At 43.7% G+C, this 25045-nt stretch overlaps 1 protein-coding gene across 3 annotated transcripts in view; it reads left to right on the top strand.

The window, feature by feature from the left end:
• Positions 1-25045, top strand: part of epha7 (eph receptor A7) — a 317267-nt gene that overhangs the window by 105698 nt on the left and 186524 nt on the right. For all 3 annotated transcript variants that reach the window (XM_041187949.1, XM_041187948.1, XM_041187950.1), the window contains exons 4-5: positions 18424-18579; positions 20080-20415. In XM_041187949.1, coding sequence (XP_041043883.1) covers positions 18424-18579; positions 20080-20415 — 492 coding nt within the window. The remainder of the gene's footprint in view (positions 1-18423; positions 18580-20079; positions 20416-25045) is intronic.

Raw genomic sequence — 25045 nt, 5'->3', positions numbered from 1 at the left:
TCTATCTGCTCCTGGGTTACAGCCTTGAATTGCAGGGCCTCCCTGCCCAACAGGCAGCCAAGCTGGCTCCTGGGTGAGGAATCCGTTTAAAAACAAAAGCATGCACACACCTTAGAATTAAAATGCCATGATGTTTCCAAATCACAAGTTTGTCCAATACCAATCCCCTCCCCATATCCCCCGACTTGCAGTCTTGCACTTATATGTGCATCCCCTTTTAAGTCCACTTCCTGCCCATACATGTGGTAATATGGGGTCACTTAGTGGGTGTTAGGCTGAAATTTTGTGCCACATAATGATATTCCTGAAACAGGGAATTCTGTGGAATAGGAAATCAACTCTGCAACCCACCAGCCTGTGCTATACTGCATCACCATGATACACCTCCCCAAACTTAATTTTCAAAAAACAGGAAAGTAGAAAACACAATTTAGATCTACTTAACTTCAAAGTGCCCTGAATCTGATCAGCTAGTAATCTCTGAGAGCCATGTTAACATGTTTAGACTATGCAGGGGAGATGAGAGCCCCAAACTTGCTTTTCAAAGAACACATGCAGAAATGCTTTTCCTTCCCAGTATTAGACTCGGGTTTGAGACTCTGGTCCTCCAATACTCTTTTCCTCAGTCAGCCCAAGGCTGAACTGGCAAGTTGGAGATGATGATGAAGGTGTTGATGACTAAGATCGTGGTTTACCAGGCAGCAATGATCCCCACCCTCCTATATGCTTCAGAGGCTTGGACAACCTACAGCAGGCATCTCAAAGGACCGGAGAAGTACCATCAGCGATGTCTTTGCAAGATCCTTCAAATCCTCAATATAGACTGGGCAAACAAAATTAGCAATAATACTGTGGTGGATGAATTCCTTGAGTGTGTACAAGATGGTTTTTTAGACCAGTATGTCAAGGAATGGACTAGGGAACAGGCTATTCTACATTTAACATTGTTCAATGAGAATGGTTTAATGAATAATCTTGTTGTGCCGGGTCCTTTAGGGAACAGTGACCATAACATGATGGAAGCCTTCATTAGGATGGAAAGTGAAAAGTCCAATCTGAAACTAGAGTTCTAAATCTAAACAAAGGAAACTACGAAGGTATGAGTCATGAGTCAGCTAAGGTAGATTGAGGAATGTCATTAAAAGGCATGTCAGTGGATTGGTAATGGCTAATATTTAAAGAACAAATATATACATTGCAACGGTCATACCTTCTTTTCTGTTGCAAAAACACAACAGGAAAAGCAGCCCAACTATGGCTAACAAAAGAAATTAAGGATAGTATTAGATCCAAAGAGGAGTCATATAAAGTTCCTAAAAAAGCAGCAAGCTTGAAGATTGGGAGCAGTTTAGAATTCAGCAAAGGCAGACCGAGAAATTGATTAAGAGGGAAAAACAGAGTATAAGAGTAAACTTGCAAGGAACATAAAAGCAGACTGTAAAACCTTCTATAAGTATGTAAAAAGAAAAAGATTGGTGAAGACAAATGTGGGTCCCTTACAGTCCAAAAAGGGGGAATTTATAATTGAGAACAAGAAAATGGCAGAGCAATTAAACAACTACTTTAGTTTTGTCATCATGGAGGAAGACACAAATAACTTCCCAGAAATACTAGAGAACCAAGTGTCTAGTGAGAAGGAGGAATTGAAGGAAATTAGTATTACCAAAACAGTAGTGCTGGAGAAATGAATGGGACTGAGGGCCCATAAATCCCCAAGGCCTGATAATCTACATGCCAGAGTACTAAATGCAGTGGCCAATGAAATATTGAATGTGTTGGTTTGTCATCTTCCAAAATTCTGTAGATTCTGAAACAGTCTCGGCAGATTGGAGGATGGAAAATATAACCTCACTATTTAAAAAAGGAGGGCGGGAGAAAACAGGGAATTACAGATCGGTTAGCCTAACATCAGAAGTAGGGAAAATGCTAGAATATATCATAAAGGATGTGATAACAGGACATTTAGAAAATATCAACAGGATTAGACAAAGTCAACATGGATTTTTGAAAGAGAAACCATGTTTGACAAACCTACTGGAGTTTTTTCAGGACATAACTAGCAGAATAGTTGAGGGAGAACCAGTGGATGTGTTGTATTTGGATTTTTAGGAGACTTTTGGTAGAGTCCCACATAAGAGGCTAGTGTGTAAAATTAAAGCACATGGGATTGGGGGTAATATATTGGTATGAATTGAGAATTGGTTAACAGACAGGAAACAGAGCAGGAATAAATGGGTTTTTTTCAGTGTGGCAGGGATCAGTGCTTGGGCCCCAGCTATTTACAATATATATCAATGATTTGGATGAGGGAACCAAATGTAATATTTCCAAGTTTGCTGATGGCACAAAACTTGATGGGAATGTGAGCAGTGAGGAGGATGTTAAGAGGCTTCAAAGTGATTTAGACAGGTTGAGTGAGTGTGCAAGTATATGGCAGCTACAGTATAACATAGATAAGTACAAAGCTATCCACTTCAGTAGGAAAAACAGAATGGCAGCGTATAATTTAAATGGTGGTAGATTGGGAAATGTTGATGTACAAAGGGACCTGGGTGTCCTTGTACACCAATCACTGAAAGCAAGCATGCAGGTGCAGCAAGCAGTTAAGAAGGCAAATGGTATGTTGGCCTTCATTGCGAGAGGACTTGAGTACAGGAGCAAGGATGTCTTACTGCAGCTGTACAGGGCCATGGTGAGATCACGCCTGGAAAATTGTGTGCAGTTTTGGTCTCCTTACCTAAGAAAGGATATACTTGTCATAGTGGGAGTGTAGCGAAGGTTCACCCAGACTGATTCCTTGGATGGCAGGATTGTTATATGAGGAGAGAATAGACTGACTAGGCCTGTATTCACTGAAGCTTAAAAGAATGAGAGGGTATCTCACTGAAACATATTAAATCTCATAGGGATGGACAGACTGGATGGAGGGATGATGTTTCCTCTGGCTAGGGAATCTAGAACAAGGAGTCATGGTCTCAGGAAATGGGGTAGGACTGAGATGAGGAGAAACATCTTCACTCAGAGGGTGGTGAACCTGTGGAATTCTCTACCACAGAAGGCTGTGGAAGCCAAGTCACTGAATATATTTAAGAAGGAAATGGATAGATTTTTTGACTCTAAAGGTGTCAAGGGGTAGGGGGAGAGATGGCTGGTATATGGCATTAAGATAGAGGATCAGCCATGGTCATATTGAATGGCAGAGCAGGCTCGAAGGGGCGAATGACCTACTCCTGCTCTTATTTTCTGTTTCTATGTTTCTTTCTTGGTGGCAAGAAATGCAGTCCAACAGCAGCATCGTCTCTGAAGCCAAGTTGTCCACTATCAAGGCAATAATCGCTCAAAAGCAGCTCCACTGTGCAGGGCATGTCATTTATACGCCTGATGCCAGACTCCTGAAGTGACTATCCTATTTGTAATTTGAGCACAGCAGGGGATTGCCAGAAGGACTACGAAAACACTTTAAGGATGTCCTCAAATCATCCTTGAAGAGGATACATACCTGCCGACTCTTGAGAGCTTGGCTTGTGACTGGTCAAAATGAGAAGGTTCATTCAGGAAGGCACCAAACACATTGGGAGACTTTGTTAGGAACCCGTACAGGCCAAGTTAAGGTGTTAGAGGGAGTGCACAAGCCTCAAAAACAGCCTAACCCTTCAAGCACTATGTGCCGCGCATGTGACTGAGCCTGCAGATTGCACATTGGACATAACAACCATCTCAGAACCCATCGAACTGGAGTGGAAGCAAGCCACTCTCAATCCTGAGGGACTGCCTAAGGGAAAAGATTACAGAATGGAACTAACTCTTCAGAGACATTAGGGGGATCTTTAGTAAACAAAACAGATGGGTTGAGGTCAGTTAGATCTTAAAATTTTTTCAATCTGAATTCCAACCCCAACTTACCTCCAAGCCCATATTATGGGTTACACAAAGACAGGCAAAGGGCAGGAAAGCAATTTGCTCCAGAGGTGCTTGACAATTTAAATATATTAACGAGGCTGGCACCTTCTGTAAAACCTGAAAACCAGTTGGGTTGCCCAGGGCTCGGGAAACTGAGAGGGAGGTGAGGCCAGCTTCAGGGAGAAGTGCCTTCAAAGCACTGCTTCCCTCTGGCTCCCCCAATCATGTTACCCTCCCCACTTGCCCCCACCCAACCCCAGCCCTAAGTTATCCTCCTCAGGCCTCCACCACTCATAAAAAGGCTCCCACAACAGAAAAGCCTGCAATCCTTGTGAAGCTGTGTACCTCCTCTGCCTGCTTATCTCTGGCAAGGGAGATTAAAATATAATCAACTCTCATTGAGTAGAGAACCTCAGTGAGCATTCTTAGGGGCAAACTGCGAGATGTTCTAAATATGTTTAGCTCAAACTTGGAAGAAGTCAGATGCATAAAAGTTCATCACCACAGTCACCTTCACAGCCAGTAGCAGTGTGGCCTTGCCTGCTCTGAGGTTGCATTTGTGATTTCAGAACATGACACATGTGAGGATCTCCTTACTGAAGCATAGATATTTTATACACTCTTCCTCACTGGTTGAAGAATATCTCACCCTGCATATCCTGGGAGGATTAGGCCTCCAGCTGAGAACCTTTCTCCCTCTCCTCCTCCCTCTTCCAGCAGCTTGTCTTGTTCTGCACGACCTCTGTTCATTCACCAGGTCATACTGTATTCCAAGAGAAATGTTCAATTCTGCACCCATGCCTGGGAGTAACTGGTTTATGCAGAAGCTTTGAAGCCTGTAAAAAAAACTCCTTCTGCTCATGCCACGCCATTGCCTTTTGCAATTTGAAGCAATTATAAAAAGTACCAAATGCTTGTAGGATCAAAGCAATGCCCAGAAGAGATCAGCTAGCAAACGGCATGGGTGAGGGCCCTTCCTGCTACTGAACATGTATTCAGCTCCAAAATGGCATTGATAGAGTTGATTCAGCATTGAAAAATTGGCAAGATGCTCCCCAGACTTCCAGAGGCCATTGGTATGTGTGAAAATGGCTCTGATGACTTTTACTCAAGAAATGTGTTTGTGCACTGTGGATACTATTTTGGAGCACCGACACGCCTGAGTGTTAAAAAAGAGCACAAATGGTCCCAATTTCTTGTTTATCTTAGCATTGACTGAAGAACTTTCCTTTTAATATTCTGCATTGCATTTTCATAGTCTTTATGACTCTGTTCTGCACTGGTTAGTAGAGTAACCAACTAAGCAATTCTTACTAAAACTAACATATTAATACATTTTTATCATCAGCTGAAATGATGCTCTTGCATTCCCAGCTAGTACTGTGCCTCAGTTGTACATAAACATGTAGATTGTAAAAAGTTGTGAGCATTAATAAAACAATAGTTTAAACATTTCTAATATATACCAGGCATTGGAATTTCACAGATGCACAGATTATTCATCCGTATACTTTGAGTGATAATGCCACAGTCATCAATCCTCTTGTGACAGTGTCATCACACCTCAAGGACAAGGTACATACTGGAACTCAGCCAGCCACACACAGAAAAAGCTCCACATACTAGCAGCTCAAGCATAATGACATTGCAATGGATTTCTATGATAAAGGTTAATTCCAGAACGTTACATCTGTGAACCCACATAGATTTGACGAGCTCTGTGCAGGATGCTGTAGTAATGACACAACATTACAAACAAGATACTCACCAGGCCATGACGCTGATCTTTAATCCTTGCTCACCCTATGTGTCCAGAGTCCAGCTATATCATTTTAAAAATTGTTGCTGTTCTGTGTGTATGTATGTTTCAACTTCACAGTTATTTTTTTGAAAACTATAAAAAATAAAAAGTTAAAACAAGACATACAAAATAGAACATTGAAGATGACAAATAGCGAGGCACTGACAAAGTCTGCAAATTAAATTCAGAGTTCCAATCATAGTTCTGAATTTACAGTTTTCTCTTGTATTTTTTGGGTATCGTACAAGGAGAAAGAAAGGCTTGTATTTATATAATGATGTTCATGACCTTAGGACATGTTAACATGCTTACAGCAAATGAAGAACTTTTGAAGTGTTGTTACTGTTATAATGTAAGAAACGTGATAGGCAATTCACACACAGCTTAGTCTCACAAACAGTTGTGAAATAAACATCTTTGTGATGTTTGGGGTGTAGTATTGGCTAGAAATCCCCTGCTCAATTTCAAATAGTGCAATAGAATCTTTTATGCCCACCTGAGGGGGAAAACCTCAGGATTAAAATCTTTTCCACGAAATGGCACTTTCAAAAGTGCAGCACTCCCCCACACTGCATTCAAGCAGCAACCTAAGCCATGGCTTTAAGCCTCTGGGGTGACAATTAAACCCATGACTAGAAACCCATTCAGAACCAAGATTACTACAGTTGTTGCTAACTAATAGTTTGATGACTGCTCATTATTCTTTTCTCTATCATACAATGGGGGAGATGGTATATAGCGGTAATGTCACTGAACTAGTAATCCAGAGGACAAGACTAATGTTCTGGGGACATGGGTTGAAATCCTGCCATGGCAGCTGGTGGAATTTAAGTTAAAAAATCCTGGAATTGAAAGCTAGCTTCAGTAATGGTGACCATGAAACAATCGTCGGATGTTACAAAGACCCATTTGGTTCACCAACGTCCCTCAGGGAGGCGAATCTGTTGTCCTTATCTGGTCTGGCCTACATGTGACTCCAGACCAAGAGCAATGTGGTTGACTCTTAACTGTCCTCTGAAATGTTCAGTTCAAGGGCAATTCGGGATGGGTAATAAATGTTGGCTTTTTAGTGGTCTCCACATCCCATGAAAAAATAAAGGAAAAAAAAACCCACTTGGATCAGCTTTTAGAAAGAAATGATGAACCTATAGTGCCTCTCAAGTTGGTGCTAGAGCTTCCCTTAGTGCAAAGATGTTTGAAAAGCTTTGGAGGAGCAAGAGTTGTCCTTTTGTTCCGAAGTTAACTGGACATTTCTAATTCTGTGTACATAAGGATTGCATGGTGCTTTGTTACATCACCTGTCTTATTCTTTTCAAATAAGATATGGGGCTGAATCTTCCTGCGAGCATGGGAAAACCCAACCTGTGCACTTTCATGGCTCACAAACTGCATACCCGACTCATGTGTGACTTCACATACCATTTTGTCTTTTTGCACCATGAATGGGCTCTCAGTGCAGTTTGCAAGTTGCGCTGGAGTGGGTGAGGAGACTGGCCAGTTAGAAGGCCCGCCTCAGTTCGCCAACACAGTATCCCAGCTCGCAACAGTGTTTAAAGACCTGCTAGACCCCACCCATCACCTCCCCACCCCTTCCCACCCCTCATGCCAGCCCATGCCCCTTCAGATTTCCCATGCCATCTCTATGGCCCCATGTACTCTCCATAGCCACACACCTAGTCAGTACGCATTATGTACTGTCTTCAGATTCCATGCAGTATCAATGGAAAATATTTCACATTCCTTGGGGAAAAAGTAAACCTCTCACCACTTAATAAAAGTCTCCATATTGTTAATCCTGAGAAAAAATGCATCCTGCCACATAAAAAAAAAACTTGTAATACTTGCAAGCCACTAGCTTGTGTCAACAAACCAGAAACTACATCTGAGGGACAATCGGTTATTGCAACTTTTTAAAACTGTTGTTCATTCTCGTTAATGGAATACCTACTGTGCTAAAATCCATTAGCACTTGAAACTCAGCCAAGCATTGACCTGGTCTCAGCTGTTCAAACAATAGACTGCTCTCTGGCAGGCTGCATTTTGAGGGGACCTCAGAGGTGAGTACACAATAGCATTGTGGAGCACTGGCCCAGGTCGCCCGTTGGAATTCAAGGGTGAGTCATGTTGTGGGGGTGGGGGAGTAGGGAGTGGGTGGCAAGGGTTGCCCTGCAGTTGAAGCGACTTGGTGGAGAGTGGGGTGGTGGTCAAGGGCTGCCATGCAATTGAATGTAGCGCACAAGCACATAGGAGATGCAGTGGGCAAGGGAAGCAGCCACGCATTAGGGAAACCTGTATTAAGTGACCATTCCTCAGCAGATGCAGCTACATTGATATGATTGGAGTCAGGCAACTAGCTTCTCTGCCCACTCAAGCAATGCAAAGGCATCAAAATGCCACCAAGTGCTCCAGAGCTTTTCACCCCTCGGGCACAGACTGCTAAGTAATGAGCGTTTTAGTGGATTGCAGAACAGTTGGATGACTGGGCGCATTGTACAATCTCCTTGTTAAAGCTGGCCGTGGAGCAGTCACTGGTGGAGACGCTCACAGCCCCTTGCAATGTCATCATCCAGGTTTGGACCGGTGCGGGTAACAATGCAGCTTCGTAACATGAGCTAGGAGAATGCCTGCACCTGAGCTGAGAACACAGCATGCAGTCCAATGGGCAAAGCTGCCGCCAATTGGCCAGGTGGAGTGGGGCGGAGTTGGCTGGGGTCTTGGGCAGCCATGCAGCACACTAAACTTTGGCCATCCAAGTGGTGGCCAGCACTCTCCTGGATGCGTTCAGGGGCCTTCAAACTTAATCAAGACAGGTTCTTAGGACACCCTTGCCAGTTACGTGTCTGTCTTTTTCATCATGCAGGAGGAGTATATCAGGACCTTATAGCCTAGTGAATTAGCTATATGCCTCAAGGCTTACAGAGAAAGAAAATGATGGAGAAGAGAGCGAATGAGACACCTGGCTGTGCAGAGGGAGGAGCAGCACCTTCTGGAAGAAGGGGCGGCTGGGGCTTCTGCACATGTCTCCAAGAACCATAGTGAACCATTGCTGCTCGGCGCCTAGCTAGACCCAGGATATATAGACACCGCCTTTCATTCCTGCAGATGACTGAAAACCAGTGTCGCTGAAGACTGTGCATGTCTAGGGAACTGGTCGGTCACATCTGCCACCTGCTGCAGGATTTGGTGCCATATGGATGTGGAGGGCATCCACTGCTAGTGGCTGTAAAAGGGGGAGCAGTGCTCAATTTCTATTCCATTAGCTCCTTTCCGGGCTCCTCAGGTGACCTCTGTGGGATATGACAAGCTTCCATCCACAAATGCATCCATGAAGTCATGGATGCCATCTTCGTGAGGGCACACAGCTTTGTGCATTTCACCTAGGACCAGGACAGCCAGGATGCAAGAGTGATTAGATTTGCCCAGATCCACGGTTTCCCACAGGTGCTGGGTGCCATCAGCTGCACTCATGTGGCACTCAGATCTCCATTGCAACATATGGCCAACTATATCAACTGCAAGGGATTCCATTTGCTGAATGTGCAGCTGGTGTGTGACCACCACAAATGCATCCTGCAGATCTGTGCACAGTTTCCAGGGAGTGTGCACGACTCCTACATTCTCAGTCAGTCACAGAACCCTGAAGTCTTCCAGAAGCCGGAGGGATGGCTCCTCTGGGACAAGGGCTACCCACAGAGGACGTGGCTGATGACACCTGTGCGGCAGCCTCAGACTGCAGCAGAGCGAAGGTATAACCAAGGTTCAAGCTGCAACTTGTAACTTGGTGGAGCAGACCATCGCGATGCTGAAAATGAGGTTCTGGGGTGTGGACCACCCTGGTGCAATATAGCCTACAGAGGGTGGCATGCATCATCGTCCCCTGCTGCACCCTTTACAACCTGGCGCTGCAATGGGGAGAGGAGCTGGCTGATGAGGTGAAGGAGGAGTTGGAGATATCCTCCAATGATGAGGATGTCGACGGAGATGAGGGTGAGGAGGTCCTCGAAGGCGATGATAAGGCCCTCACACTGGCCAGACGAGGCAGGCATGCTCGGGAGGCCCTCATAGCTGCTAGATTTGTGGAGGGTGATGACGACATGCAGTGAGGAGACCTCATAGATGCTCACATTGCATTTGTGAATGTTTGACTCCAGTCTGACATATGGCAATGCACATACCCTCTATGATAATGCGCCTGTCATGGAGCTGCAGCGGAGGCCCTAATAGTCGCTCATTTTCAGGAGGATGATGATGACATTCAGTGAAGACACTCCATAGATCTTCATGTATCTTCTGAGAATGTCTGACTCCTGTCTGGCTTAGGGCAGCTTGCTTGTGCTCTGTAATATAGGTCATATAGAAACACAGCCATGAAACTTTAAAAGTATTCGATCCTTTGTCTGCCTTCAGCACCTGACGACTTCAGGAGCACATTGTCACTGGTCACAAATGCTGAAGAGATGGGGACCAGCCCCACCTTAAAGGGACTGAGGGCACACAGAGGGTATGAGAGAACACTGTGGCGCCTGCACATAACATTCTGGCAGCAATGACCAGCAATGGCGAGGTGCAGGCATCAGTAATTTGTCCAACGAGTGTGAGGCTAGACCATCAATTTGGTCTGAAGGCTGCATAAAGCATAGGGAAGAGGCCCTGGACTGAGATACCTGCCTTTAGTTTGGGGATTATCAGGAACTAGGAACTAAATTAAAGAACAGGTCCTCAAGGGTTATAATCTCCGGATTACTACCCGAGCCACGTGCAAATTGGCAGAGGGACGCGAGAATAAGGGAAGTAAACACGTGGCTAAAGGAGCGGGAAAGAGGGGTTCCATTTCGTGGGGCACTGGCATCAGTATTGGAACAGGAGGAATCTGTGCTGTTGGGATGGTCTCCACCTGAACCGATCTGGGACCAATGTTCTAGCGAAAAGGGTAAACAGGGTGGTCAACAGGACTTTAAACTAGAAAGTTGGGGGGGGCGGGGAGGGTAAAACTCCAAGAAGTATGACTAATGAGAAACAAAGTAGCAGGTTAGCGTGTGGGGGTGTGGATTCAACTTCATGGAAAATTATGAAAAAACTGAAAAGAAAGGAGAACCCAGGAGAGGCTATTAAAGTCTCCAGAACACAAAATAGGACAGAGTGTTTGGAAAGGGCTAGGAATCTAACTTCAAGCACATCAGATAAAGGGATGACAATGAGAAAGGGGACGGGAAATACAGGACTGAAGGTGTTGTATCTCAATGCACGCAGTATACGAAATAAGGTAAATGAGCTTGTGGTGCAGATTGAAATTGGCAGGTATGATGTGGTGGGCATTACGGAGACATGGCTGCAAGGGTATAGGACTGGGAGCTAAATATCCAAGGATATACATCCTAGCGAAAAGATAGGCAGGTTGACAGAGGGGGTGGGGTTGCTTTGTTAGTAAGAAATTAAATTAAATCAATAGCATGAAATGATGTAGGGTCAGATGATGTAGAATCTGTGTGGGTAGAGTTGAGGAACTGCAAAGGTAAAAAAAAACATAATGGGAGTTATGTACAGGCCTCCGAACAGTAGTCAGGATGTGGGACACAAGATACACCAGGAGATAGAAAAGGCATGTAAGAAAGACAAGGTTACAGTGATCATGGGGGATTTCAATATGCAGATAGACTGGGAAAATCAGGTTGGTAGTGGATCCCAAGAAAAGGAATCTGTGGAATGTCTACGAGATGGCTTTTTGGAGCAGCTTGTGGTGGAGCCCACTAGCGAACAGGCAATTCTAGATTTAGTGATGTGTAATGAGGCAGATTTGATAAGGGAGCTTAAGGTGAAGGAACCCTTAGGAGGAAGTGACTATAATATGATAGAATTTACCCTGCAATTTGAGAGGAAAAAGCTGGAATCAGATGTAACGGTATTACAGTTGAATAATGGCAACTACGGAGGCATGAGGGAGGAGCTGGCCAGAATTGACTAGGAGATGAGCCTAGCAGGAAAGACAGTGGAACAGCAATGGCAGGAGTTTCTGGGAATAATTTGGGAGACACAGCAAAAATTTATCCCTAGGAAGAAGAAGCATACTAAAGGGAGGACGAGGCAACCATGGCTGACAAGGGGAGTCAGGGACAGCATAAAAGCTAAAGAGAAAGCATACAATGCGACGAAGAGCGGTGGGAAACCAGGGGATTGGGAAGCCTACAAAGACCAACAGAGGACAACTAAAAAAGAAATAAGGAGGGAGAAGATTAAATATGAGGGTAAACTAGCCAGTAATATAAAAGAAGATTGCAAGAGTTTTTTAGATATATAAAGGGTAAGAGAGAGGCAAAAGTGGACGTTGGGCCGCTGGAAAATGATGCTGGAGAAGTAGTAGTGGGAAACAAAGAAATGGCGGAGGAACTGAATAGGTACTTTGCGTCAGTCTTCACAGTGGAAGACACGAGTGACATCCTCAAAATTCAAGAGAGTCGGGGTTTGGGGGTGGGGGTGGGGGGTTGGGGGGGGGGGTGAGGGGGTGTGTGGGCAGAGGTGAGTATGGTGGCCAAGGAGAAGGCGCTAGGAAAACTGAAAAGTCTGAAGGTGGATAAATCACCTGGACTAGATGGATTACACCCCAGAGTTCTGAAGGAGATAGCTGAAGAGATAGTGGAGGCATTAGTGACGATCTTTCAGGTATCACTGGAGTCAGGGAGGGTCCCAGAGGACTGGAAAATCACTAATGTAACCCCCTGTTTAAGAAGGGAGTGAGGCAAAAGACGGGAAATTACAGGCTGATTAGCCTGACCTCGGTGGTTGGTAAGATTTTAGAGTCCATTATTAAGGATGAGATTTCAGACTTGGAAGTGCGTGGTAAAATCGGGCAAAGTCAGCATGGTTTCATCAAGGGGAGGTCATGCCTGACAAATCTGTTAGAATTTTTTGAGGAGCTAACAAGTAGGTTAGATAAAGGAGAGCCAATGGATGCTGCCTACTTGGACTTCCAGAAGGCCTTTGACAAGGTACCGCACAGGAGGCTGCTCAGTAAGATAAGAGCCCATGGTGTTAGAGGCAAGGTATTAGTGTGGATAGAAGATTGGCTGTGTGGCAGGAGGCAGAGAGTGGGGATAAGGGGGTCCTTCTTAGGATGGTGGCCGGTGACTAGTGGAGTTTCGCAGGGGTCAGTTTTGGGACCACAACTTTTCACTTTCTACATTAATGATCTAGATAAAGGAACTGAGGGCATCCTGGCTAAGTTTACAGATGATACAAAGATAGGTGGAGGGACAGGTAGTATTGAGGAGGCAGGGAGGCTGCAGAAGGATTTGGACAGGATAGGAGAATGGGCAAAGAAGTGGCAGATGGAATACAACGTGGGGAAGTGTGAGGTCATGCACTTTGGTAGGAAGAATAGAGGCATGGACTATTTTCTAAATGGGGAGAGAATTCAGAAATCTGGAGTGCAAAGGGACTTGGGAGTCCTAGTCCAGGATTCTCTTAAGGTTAACTTGCAGGTTGAGTCGGTAGTTAGGAAGGCAAATGCAATGTTGGCATTTATTTCGAGAGGACTAGATTATAAAAACAGGGATGTGCTGCTGAGGCTTTATAAGGCTCTGGTCAGACCACATTTAGAATATTGTGAACACTTTTGGGCTCCATATCTCAGGAAGGATGTGCTGGCCCTGGAGAGGGTCCAGAGGAGGTTCACAAGAATGATCCCAAGAATGAAAGGCTTAACATATGAGGAACGTTTGAGGACTCTGGATCTGTACTTGATGGAGTTTAGAAGGATGAGGGGAGATCTGATTGAAACTTACAGAATACTGAAAGGCCTGGATAGAGTGGACGTGGGGAAGATGTTTCCTTTTGTAGGAGAAACTAGGACTCGAGGGCACAGCCCCAGAGTAAAGGGAAGACTTTTTAGAACAGAGATGAGGAGAAACTTCTTTAGCCAGAGAGTGGTGAATCTATGGAATTCATTGCCACAGAAGGCTGTGGAGGCCAGGTCATTGAGTGTATTTAAGACCAAGATAGATAGGTTCTTGATTGGTAAGGGGATCAAAGGTTACGGGGAGAAGGCGGGAGAATGGGGTTGAGAAACTTATCAGCCATGATTGAATGGTAGAGCAGACTCGATGGGCTGATTGTCCTAATTTCTGCTCCTATGTCTTATGTTCTAATGGTCTTATGGTCTTTATCTTGTGCAGAAAGTTTGCACATCTGAATGACACGAACACTGTTCATTAGAACAAGGAGCCGTAGGCAGGGAGACATTCTTGGGAGTTTATTGACAATAGTGAACAGAATGTACAAGTGATTAATACCCATGCCCAGGCTGTGCAACTGCTTTATAGACCCATTTAATCACATTTTGATTTGATGTTGATAAGTTTCCTTTCCATTTTGTCTTTTGTTTTTGCAGTTTCCCTTTAAGGGGCTGCTTCATTTTGTCCCTGATTTTGTTAATTTAATTTAATTGTTTTGACTCAAAGTTACATCTTCTTAACTTTCCTAACCATGCTGCTCTATTTTTGGTGATCTCCGAACACCCACATCAGAGATGGAGGCAGCCTGCTGTTTGACGCCCTGTCTCTGATGATTTTGGCGGGCGTCCTCTGGAGGGCCAAGACTTGGAGCGCCCCAACTTTAGGGTTCCTGCTTTGTGGTAGTGGCACCCTCCTTGGCCTGTGGAGCTGGAGCTGCTGAGGTCACATGAAGAAGGGATTCGGATGCACCAGAGACTCCTGGCGTCACCTGGGTGGATGGCCGCGGAGGGTACATCTGCTGATCTTCTTCCCTATTGGTGCCCAAGGCCCATGGCTGACTCCTTATGGAGAAGGGGTAGCTGGAGTGAGATTGAGCTGCCCTGCACCCCTCTTGTATACACACTGTTGGAGGCCAATAATGGCATCAGCGATGGAGTTGAGCCTGAGCACAATGCAGGAGTGATGCCCTTTACCAAGGTGTCCATGACGGCCGCCATCCTACCAGTTTTGACCTCGGTGTATTGACATGCCAGCGCTATTGCCTCAGCCTGAAGGCAGACAGACTCCTCCATCATGCTTTGCAATCTGAGGAGTGCAGCAGACATCCCTTCCTGATGTTCCCGAGCTTGCCTTTGCAACTCCGGCAACTGTAACATGACCGAATCCAGAGGCTCGTCATCTCGCTCGGACTCAGCAAATTTCTGGCCTCCAGCAGTCCTCTGAATACCAGACTTCTGGGAAATCGCTGCCACCGCCTACTATGAATCAGTCAGTGTGATATGCACACCAGATTGTGATCTTGAGAACATCTGACTTCTGTCTGGCTGAGGGCAGCTCGCTTGCGCTCTGAAATCTAAAACTAGGTCCCACCAAGGTGTATGTCTCTGTGCTGGTGGAGGGTCTGGGCGAGTGCTGTGATGGGGCTTCAGGGAGGGTCCCTCCAGGCTCCTCTTCAGATGTTTATTGGGGCTTGATTGGAGGCTCTGGGTCATGGAAGCTGTCGGCTGTTTAGCAGATGTGCCTGCAAAAGCAAGGGGAGATAATTAGTGCATTACAGTGGCCTGTGAAGCAGGACACATCAGTTATAATATTGTTGTCTGGTGGATGTTGCACTGCTGAATCCTCACTTAGCAGAGCACCACTGACCTCACTGTCAGCACAGGAATGGTCCCCTCGCTGGCCAGCTGGATGGCTTTGTTTTCCAAGTCCGTGAGGACCTGGATTTCAGGCATTTCCCCACCAGTCTGCAACTTCTTCTTGTTGTGTGCCAGCTTGTCCTGCATGAATAGAGGTGGAGAGATTGGAAGCAGAATACCAGTCAGGCCAGATGATAAATATGTCTGGCATGTTTTGGTGGTGAGTGGTCCCAAGGATGTGTTCAGGACAATGAAGGTAAGTGTGAGTGAGTGAGTGAATGGTGATGTCCCTTGAACTGGCAGTAAGGGCCCTGTAGATGTGTGATAGGTTTGTGAGTATGTGAGTTGAGAGTGATGAGAAGAGTGACTTACTCTGGCAGAACGGAGGAGATCATTCATCTTCTTGCGATACTGGATGGCTGTCCTCTTTTGAAGGGTGTTGGGGCTGACCACTGCTGCCACTGCCTTCCAACCCTGGTTGGTATGCCACTGTCCATCCTGCCGCCAGAGCGGAGGTAGAGGACATCGCGGTCGGCCTCCACAGCATCCAAAAGTCTACAGTCTTTTTGCCTTTCATGGACATCTTTCCTGCAGTAGTCCAGGGCTGGAAGCACCGAGATGTGTGCACATGCTGTGATGAAGCGGCGAGGTAATATAATGGTGGACGAATGAGACCCCGTCCTCCATGGAAATGGCATGTATCCCGGGAATGCAGAATTAATGCGGCAGGTTTGGGATGATACATCGTGAAAAGCCGCCATTGCAGCCGGTGGGTAAATATAGTTTTACCTGCCTGCTACTGCGCATGGTGCAAATCGGGGACGATTCCGCCCCAGGTTTTTTTAAACTGTGTTACCACAATGTTTTCATGGCGGCATTATGAATTTTGAAAAAAAAGTTGTAATAAGGTAACCTTTAAAAGCCTTGAATTGATTTTTAAAAAAGAGACACAATGGATTGTGATGGTCACATGACTTCTCTTGTGGATTTGACCCTTACCACCCAGATGTGAACCAGACAATATGTTTACCTCAAGAGGATTCACAAAAGACATTTGGAATTCAATGGATTCTCAAATAGACGAAGGCTATTGGCCCCTGGACTGTACTAACTAATTTCCTTATTTGGAACATGATTCGGCATTGTTGAGACAGTGGCCTACAAAAGGCAGATCCACAGAGAATTATCTTGGAAAAACATCTTTAGGGAAGCAGGCAAGAACTTCAACCCAGGGAGAGAGGGAGAGATATCCAGAAATAGCTCATAGCCTGCTGTAAGGAACTGGGCAGCTCAAAATGCCATGCCTGCTGACCTAGGTGCAAGGAACCTTCTCTCCTCCCTGAAAATCTGATTGCATCTACAAAATTCACTTCTTAAAGCAACCTCCGGCAATTTGATAGTGGAGGCCATGTAGCTGCAACCTCAAGATCTTCACTTCAGTTAACACAACGCTTCGACTTCAAACGTGTCAGGCTTGCACTGAAAAATAGATGGACTGAACTGATCCAATTTTTTATAAGTATCGTTTTTATCTTCCTCCGTAACTAATCTTTGTGCATGCATATGTGTCAGTCACTGTCTTGTCTGTGGTAACTTCCAGAGCAATAGGGTGAAATAAACTAACATTTTCCTTTTTAAGTAAAAAGGCTTTGCTGCTGGGTTATTTTAAATTGAATTTTTCACTTCAGGGGTAAGAAAATACAAACACACATACAAATACGTTGTTCACGGGCGACTTAGGGGAAACACCCTTTAAAGTGTCCATGACAATCAGCCAAAGCCATTTAAATCATAGTAGATAGGATAACAGCAGAGGCTGACAGGACATTTTATGACATTTTTTCACTGCATTATGACGCTTTCTCCATTGAAAAAGCACTGTAATGTATGAACGGATACACAGGCTGGTCACTGTAAGGGTAAGCTTGCCTTTAAAGGACAGATCCCTATAATGAATCACTGTATTTAAAGCGTATCTACATTCTAATAAAACAATTAATAGTGACATGTGAAGATGTGAAAACACTTTACGCCTACCTTTCAGAATGTTCCAGACTCAGCAGGTTTTCCATTTTCTTCATGAACTCTCAAATCTGACATGCTCTTAATGGGCTTCCAAAACCCTGCACCAGCAGCAGAAAATGGTGTGCAGGAGGAAATCCGATTATCGACCCCATTTAAAACGGGGAGCTTGACATCATCGTGGGCAGGTGTGCATTTACGCATGAGGCATTCCCGATCTGAAAAAAGACCAGAGGAAAATGGTGCAGGGTTGGGAATGCAGAGGAAAATTGGATTTCCTCCAAGAAAAATAAGGTGGCCATTGGTGCACCGAAATGCACCTCCTCAACCAGACACAAATTTGGCCCCTGTTCTCAGCATTGATACTTTTTTTATTCAAAAATTCTGAGTAATGTTATCACAAGGATGAGAAAAGAGCACTATCCTGACCATCCTTTGTTCCTGGTCCACATCTTCCAGTGGCTCCAGCACTTGTTCCAAAAGCAATATTGGTGGAGGGCGATGCTGTTTTTCTCCAGAGTTTAGGCCAAAACATATTTATGCCAGATGAATATTCACCTGCTGTATCTTCTGATGTATTCTGTTTGTGGCCAGATGGAATGTTGTAATTTAACAAAGTGGCCAACATGAATCCAAAGTGATTGCCAATTCAGAACTTGCAAAGGGTCAACTGCAAATCCTATAAGACTTAAAATAATTTCAGATTATTGGTTTTCTAGCAAAGGCACAGTGAGGTACTTATATTAATTTGCTTTCGGGAAAAAAGAGATTCAATTGATATAAAGTTGACAGGCAAACTACAATTAGATGAGAGTTCAGTACTGACTTAAATCCTGGCATAAAGTGATTTATGTTCTCTACATTAGTGGTGTACACTGAGGGACCAAAATGACCATTAGTGCGTTGAAGGGATGATCATTGTAGGTGATGAATGCATCTTGTCTTGACCTCCAGCACCTTGCCTAGTACATATGTTAAGTTCTGATGTGCATTATGTGATCGTCTTTATTGTTTCTCACTTATTCTTCACAATGTTCTTAATGAAAGCTGCACTGAACTTTGACCATGTGCTGCAATCGAAGTCACTGACATTAGAATGATATATTTCCTTTGGCAGCTTGTGGACCAGGATTCTATAAGTCATCATCGCAGGACGATCGGTGTGCTCGCTGTCCAGCTCACAGTCACACAGCTCGAGAAGGCTCCTCATGGTGTGAATGTGAGGATGGCTACTACAGAGCTCTCACTGACCCTCCCTCTGTATCTTGTACCAGTAAGTTCACTTGTTTTGCCTTACTACAGCAGAACTTTTCAGGTTTTCAGGCATACGGGGTGGTTTTTACTCCTGTGCAGCTAATGGACCTAATTTGGGATGTGTACTCCAGTTAGTGAGCTATCTAGTTATCTACTTCTTCAGTTCTAATTTACTGTTGCCTGGGAATTTAAGAGTGACCAGGGGATTATCAACATTGTTGCATCCACTGGGCAGGTAGGCTGGGTCAGGAAGGTTGGCACCAGTAACTTGCTAGATTTATTTCAGTGTGCCTGAGGACAAATTTAGATGGTTTTTGGGCCTCTCCTTCTATAGACACTTATACCCAGTGTTATTCTTTCATGGGATATGGTATCACTGTTGCCCAAAATTTAATTGCCCTTTCAGAGGGCAGTTAAGAGTCAACCACGTTGCTTGCTATGGGGGTTTGTACCTGGCTAGACCAGATAAGGGTGGAAGATTTCCTCCCCTGAAGGGGATTAGTTTTTACAGCAATTGATCGTTTCATGGTTGTCATCCCTGAGACTAGTTTTATAATCCAGATTTATTAACTGAATTCCACCAGCTCCCTGGTGGGATTTGAATCCATGTTCTCAGAACATTAGTCTGTGTTTCTGGATTACTCATCCAGTGATATTATCACTATGCCACCATCACCATCACCATGTATCCTGTATTGAACCCAGCATTGGGTGCTATCTAATTTAGGACCCATCACTTTTAGTAGCGAGGAAGAAAACTGGAGGCAGAAAACATTCCCTCTTTAAAGCAGTGACTATTCTGGGATCAGACACCAGTTATGAGGAAAGAAGTTGAGACTGTTTTCCTTGGAGAGGAGATGGCTAAGACGAAACTTGATCGAAGTTTTCAAAATGATGAAGGGCCTGGACAGAGTATATAGGAAGAAACTGTTCCTGCTTGTAAATGGTTCGAGAACCAGAGGGCACAGTTTTCAAGTGTTTTGCAAAAGAAGCAAGTGTGAAGTGAGAAAAATACTTTTTCACAGAGTGGGTAGTTAGGGTTTGGAATGCACTGCTTGGTGTGGTGGAGGCAGGTTCGATTGAGGCATTCAAGAGATGATTGTTTCTATTTAGATAATATGCAGGGTCATGGGGAAAAGGCAGGAGGTTGGCACTAAGTTAAAATGCTCAGAGAGCCAGTGCAGACACAATGGGCCGAATGACCTCCTGCACCGTAGCAATTCTGTGATTCTTTTCTGAGGGGGTGCCACTCCTTGTCCCCTCAGGTCTTGTGTGAATAATAGTTAATTGCATTGATTTGAGTAGGATATATGTACCATTATATTAATTAATATGTTTAACAATCTAAAAATACATTTGATCGAGAAAGGCAGAAAGAAAAGTCTGAAAATTCTCGCAAAGAGCTTAATCAGCTCATTTGGAGCTAAAAGTCAGTTTTTGACATGTCTGCCTAATCTACACATCTATGTCTGGCAGTGTGCCTTTATCTGACTGATATTTGTTTTTTCTGATTCCTAAGGACCTCCTTCTGCACCCCAAAATCTCATTTATAATATCAATCAGACAACAGTGAGTCTTGAGTGGGGTCCACCAGCAGATACCGGGGGTCGTGATGATGTCACCTACAGGATCATGTGCAAACAATGCAGCTGGGAGCAGGGTGAGTGTGTGCCTTGTGGCAGCAGCATCGGCTTCATGCCCCAGCAGTCGGGATTGGCAGATACATATGTGACGGTTGTGGATCTACTGGCCCATGCTAACTATACATTCGAGGTTGAAGCAGTGAATGGCGTCTCAGACCTGAGCCGGACCCAGAGATTATTTGCAGCCGTCAGCATTACCACAAGTCAAGCAGGTAAGACATAGAGCCAACAAGAGTTGAGACAGCTTCATGCACAGCCTGTGATGTTGTTATGTAATGTCTATTTTTTTTGTCTCCAGCTTAATCTCCAGAAATATCTTCATGTTTTAACTGTCTCTGTTGTACTTGCTGTCCTCTCCTTAACTTCTCCTTTGCTTTAGTTATCTGGTCCTAAGCCCCAGAAATTGAATTGATTTACTCACTCCATCTCCAGTTTTAGTTACTCTAAGGCAAATTTTTGGAACATTTTCTTTCTTCTTCATTGTCTTTGACTTGATATTTTTTGATTCCTGAAATTGAATCAGTCAAGTTTGGAATATGAAATCATTCTTGAACTAACAAGAAAGAAAGAACATGATGTTACTCTATCAACCCCTGATCTCCTCTTAACCTACTCATGAAGAGAGGCCTTAGTTCCTCTAGTGGCTTCTCATAACAAGAGGCCTCTCTCCTCAGTATCACCCTTGCAAATCTCGTATGGATCTTTCCACAACCTTAAGGCCTTGCTAAAGAACTGGTGATTTTACAAAGATAAAAACAAAAAAACTGCGGATGCTGGAAATCCAAAACAAAAACAGAATTACCTGGAAAAACTCAGCTCAAGTTCTGTCGAAGGGTCATGAGGACTCGAAACGTCAACTCTTTTCTTCTCCGCCGATGCTGCCAGACCTGCTGAGTTTTTCCAGGTAATTCTGTTTTTGTTGTTGTGGTGATTTTACAACTTTGTTACAAAAGCAGATAAATGAACTCTTCCTCCCTGTCATGTTAAGCTTCAATCAGACCATTCTCATTTCATTTCTGCCTGGGCTTCAGCTTGTCTCCCTGTACTGTCTGTAGAGTTAAAAATCTATTATTGCTCTTGTGAATGTTTGATTGAGTCCACATATAGTGTATTAGTGCTGATATTTTTAGTTAACAAATATTTTAACTACAAAATTAAGTGCAATTCATGAGAGCCAGGTACCATTATTTTGTGGGCTGTGAAAGAAGTGGATTTGACTGAAGAATTACTTTACTTGTCCTTGCTTTGTTCTGTGGCTACTGCTGTGGTTATATTTGGCACAGATGCTAATTAATTTATTTTTTCAAGATACATTTACTCTACAGGCTTAGTGTTGGTATGAAATTGAAACAACTTTGCACCAAAACTAAACTCATGTTGTGTAAATTAAGCATTAAGGCCCAAATGCACTCCACAGCAAAGTAGAGGGAGACTCACTCTGTTTCACTGAGTTGTTAAATTTGGGCTTGGCTCTGGATTTAGAATGGAGTCACAATATGACTATCTCAACAATGTGAAGTACTGACACTGCAGTTGTATTGTAAAAGTCAGGGGCGATGGTAGAGCAAATGTGGTGTAGTTGTAATGTCCTGGCCTTGTAATCTAGTGGTCCGGCCTAATGCTCTAAGGACATGAGTTCAAATCCCACCACCACTGTAGCAGGTGGTGGAATTTAAATTCAGTTAATAAAAAATCTGGATTATGAAAAAGCTAGTCTCAGTAACAATGACATGAAACTATCAATTATCATAAAAACCCATTTGGTTCACTAATGTCCTTTATGGAAGGAAATCGGCAATCCTTACCCACTCTGGCCTCTATGTGACTCCAGGCCCACAGTAAAGTGGTTGATTCTTAACTGTCCTATAAAATGGCCTAGAAAGTCACTCAGTTCAAGGGCAACAAATGCTGGGATGCCCATGCCCCATGAAAGAATAAAAAAAAAAACTCTCAGTGCATGAGTTCAGCTTCTTACCTTGGTTTTGGTAGAATATTCCCTTGGTGTGATTTTCTACAGTCCTTTCATCTCTAATTATACATCTCTTGAAAATCTCTGTCTCTTTGTCTTTAGTGTGTATATGACAATAACAACTCTGTAATAATAAAAGCTTAGAAATTATTAAGATAGGCACTTAAAATCCTCTGCCAGCTGCTTTGTTTAAGTTTAGCCATTTAAATGAAAGAGTTAATGTCCATCTTGAGCTAGCAGATAGAGTAGCACCACAGTGGCACTTTAAGAGCCTATTAGCAAATATCACCAACAGCAATTTCTGGACAACTTACTTTGCAGTGGCATTGCCTGTACGATATGAGTAAACTGCTGGACTTTCAAAGCGATGCATTTGCACTGTGCAGATATGTTGGTTATCTACAATTCAACTTAATATATGGAAAATTTATGGCCCAGAAGAAAACCATTCAGCCCATTGTGTCTGTGCCAGATGAAAAAGAGCAATGTTGCTTTTTTAAAATCATTCTTGGGTCCAGGGCATACTGGCAAAGCAAGCATTTGTTGTCTATCTCTAATTGCCCCTGGGCGGGTGGTGGCAAGTTGCCTTCTGGAACTGCTGCAGCCCATGTGGTGTAGGTGCACCCACAGTCTTGTTAGGGAGAGAGTTCTGGGATTTTTGACTCGGTGACAGTGAAGGAAAGATTTCTAAGTGAGGATGATGTGTGACTCGGGAAACTTGTAGGTGATGGTGTTCCCATGTGTCTGCTACCTTTGTTTTTCTAGGTGGTAGAGGTTTGCAGGTTTGGAGAGTGCAGTTGAAGGAACCTTAGTAAGTTGCTGGAGTGCATCTTGTAGTACACACGGCTCCACTGTCCACTGGTAGTGAAGGGAATTAACATCTAAAGCAGTGGCTGGGTTGTTAGTCAAGCAGGTTGCTTTGCCCTGGATGGTGTTGAACTTCTTGAGTGTTGTTGAAGCTGCACTCATCTAGGCAAGTTGACAGTATTCCATCATACTCCTGACTTGTGCCCTTGTAAATGATGTATAGGCTTTGAGGAGTCAGGAGATCAGTACTGTCTGCAGAATTCCCAGCCTCTAACCTTTTTTCTAGCCCCAGTATTTATATGGCTAGTCCAGTTCAGTTTCTGGTTAATGGTAACTTCCAGGATGTTGATGCTGCGGATTCATTGATGGTAATGCCATTGAATGTCAAGGTGAAATGATTAGATTCCCTCTTGGTGGAGACAGTTATCGCCTGGAATTTGCCTAACTCTGCTTTCCAGCTCTTGTTCTTGCACGCTTTTTTTTCTATTTGTTTTTTAACACACACACTGCAATAAGGTAAACCACATTGAAATACACCATTGCATCACTGAGGATGTTGTTACTGTGACAAAAACTGATGCAAGCCTCTCTTGCCTCCCCAAACAAAAGAAGAGTTATCCAACTCTTTTTTTGAAGACAGCACTGCTTTAAAATCTAAGATGCACAAAAATATTTTTATAAATATAAATTTTTAAAAATCTTTTTCTCTCAAGTCTTTTTTTTGTAACAGGACATGTTTTGCTACTATTGTTAAACACAGATATAACTCTGCTGTTACTGTATGGGTTGTGGGCTCATTATTTGGTCTTGCTACTTGCCACTTTAGGCTGCAGATGCTTAACCTTTTACTGTCACCATTGTTGTAGTAATGTAGAAGCGTGTCATAGACCTCCTCAATATGTACAAAATCTTTTTGAGGGATGCAGATTGCTTAAGTCAACCCATCACACATACATATCTCTCCACTTACACCTCGCTTCACACCGTCAATGTTGACAAAAGCCATGACATTCTACCAGGCAGGGCACAGGACCTGTGTTGCATTGTCAAATAATGTTTGTTGATTGGATAATTCAGGCCTTGTATTGATCCCTAGAAAGAAAATGGTCCAATTTTAGTTCAACCGAGGAGACTAATATAAACCTTTACTAGGATAAACAAGGACTTGTTCCAGGAATTATAAACAAGCCACAAATACAGGTCAACATTTTTGCAGTGTAGATTTGATTTATGCTGCTGAATGTCAAAACCAAGACTGGGTCAATATAGGCATGTTACAATGTTCACTGCTAAGAAAGTAGAGGATTTTTACCTGGCATGAGCTGATTCATCATTAAACTAGCTCAGTGAAAATGTTTCTGGGCAGCCGAATAGAGATCAATTAACTACTAAGTCCATGGGAAAAAAATTAGCAACCTTTCTGCACTCCATTTGCTGAGAGGTCAAGCACTAAGAGAGAGATAATTGCTGCGAGCAAGCAGAATGAATCGGGGATGAACAGAAAGTGATGATGTATGTTCAATGACAAGAAACGTGACAGAGATTTACGCTTGGGCCTATGACTACTCGACTCGGCAAGGACACAAGGACAAGGGAAGAAGACCTGTGAAAAACAATTAGCGCTTCTTCCGAGCAAGCAATCCTTAATTAGCCATGACGTGTCAGCAACAGAAATTAGTGTTTTCAATTTTTAAAAAATATTTGGCCATCAATTATAATGCAGCAGTGAAAATATTTGCTAGGAAAAGCCTATTTTGAAATCTCTACTTGAATAGCAGGCAGAAACAAAACAATGGTTTAATAATATTAGATGGCAGATTAAGGATTTCTTTATTGTATTGAACTTGATCTGCACTGTGAAGAGATGTGGATCATTAGTACTAATAACATCAGTAAAAATGCTTCTTAATGCAGGAATTCATAACTATGATTTGGGCTAGCAGAGGGAGGAAGCTGACTTCAGAGAGTTATGGAAGATCTGTGGCCACACCCCATTTCAATATCACATTGTGCTTCATTTAGCTCAGTGGGCAAAACAAAGGATTCATTTGCTGTGTTTCCTTGTT

Source organism: Carcharodon carcharias, chromosome 5 (genome assembly GCF_017639515.1).
Source record: "Carcharodon carcharias isolate sCarCar2 chromosome 5, sCarCar2.pri, whole genome shotgun sequence".
Lineage (NCBI taxonomy): Eukaryota > Metazoa > Chordata > Chondrichthyes > Lamniformes > Lamnidae > Carcharodon > Carcharodon carcharias.
Note: the sequence above shows the minus strand (reverse complement) of the source record. Positions and strands in the feature narration are given on the sequence as shown.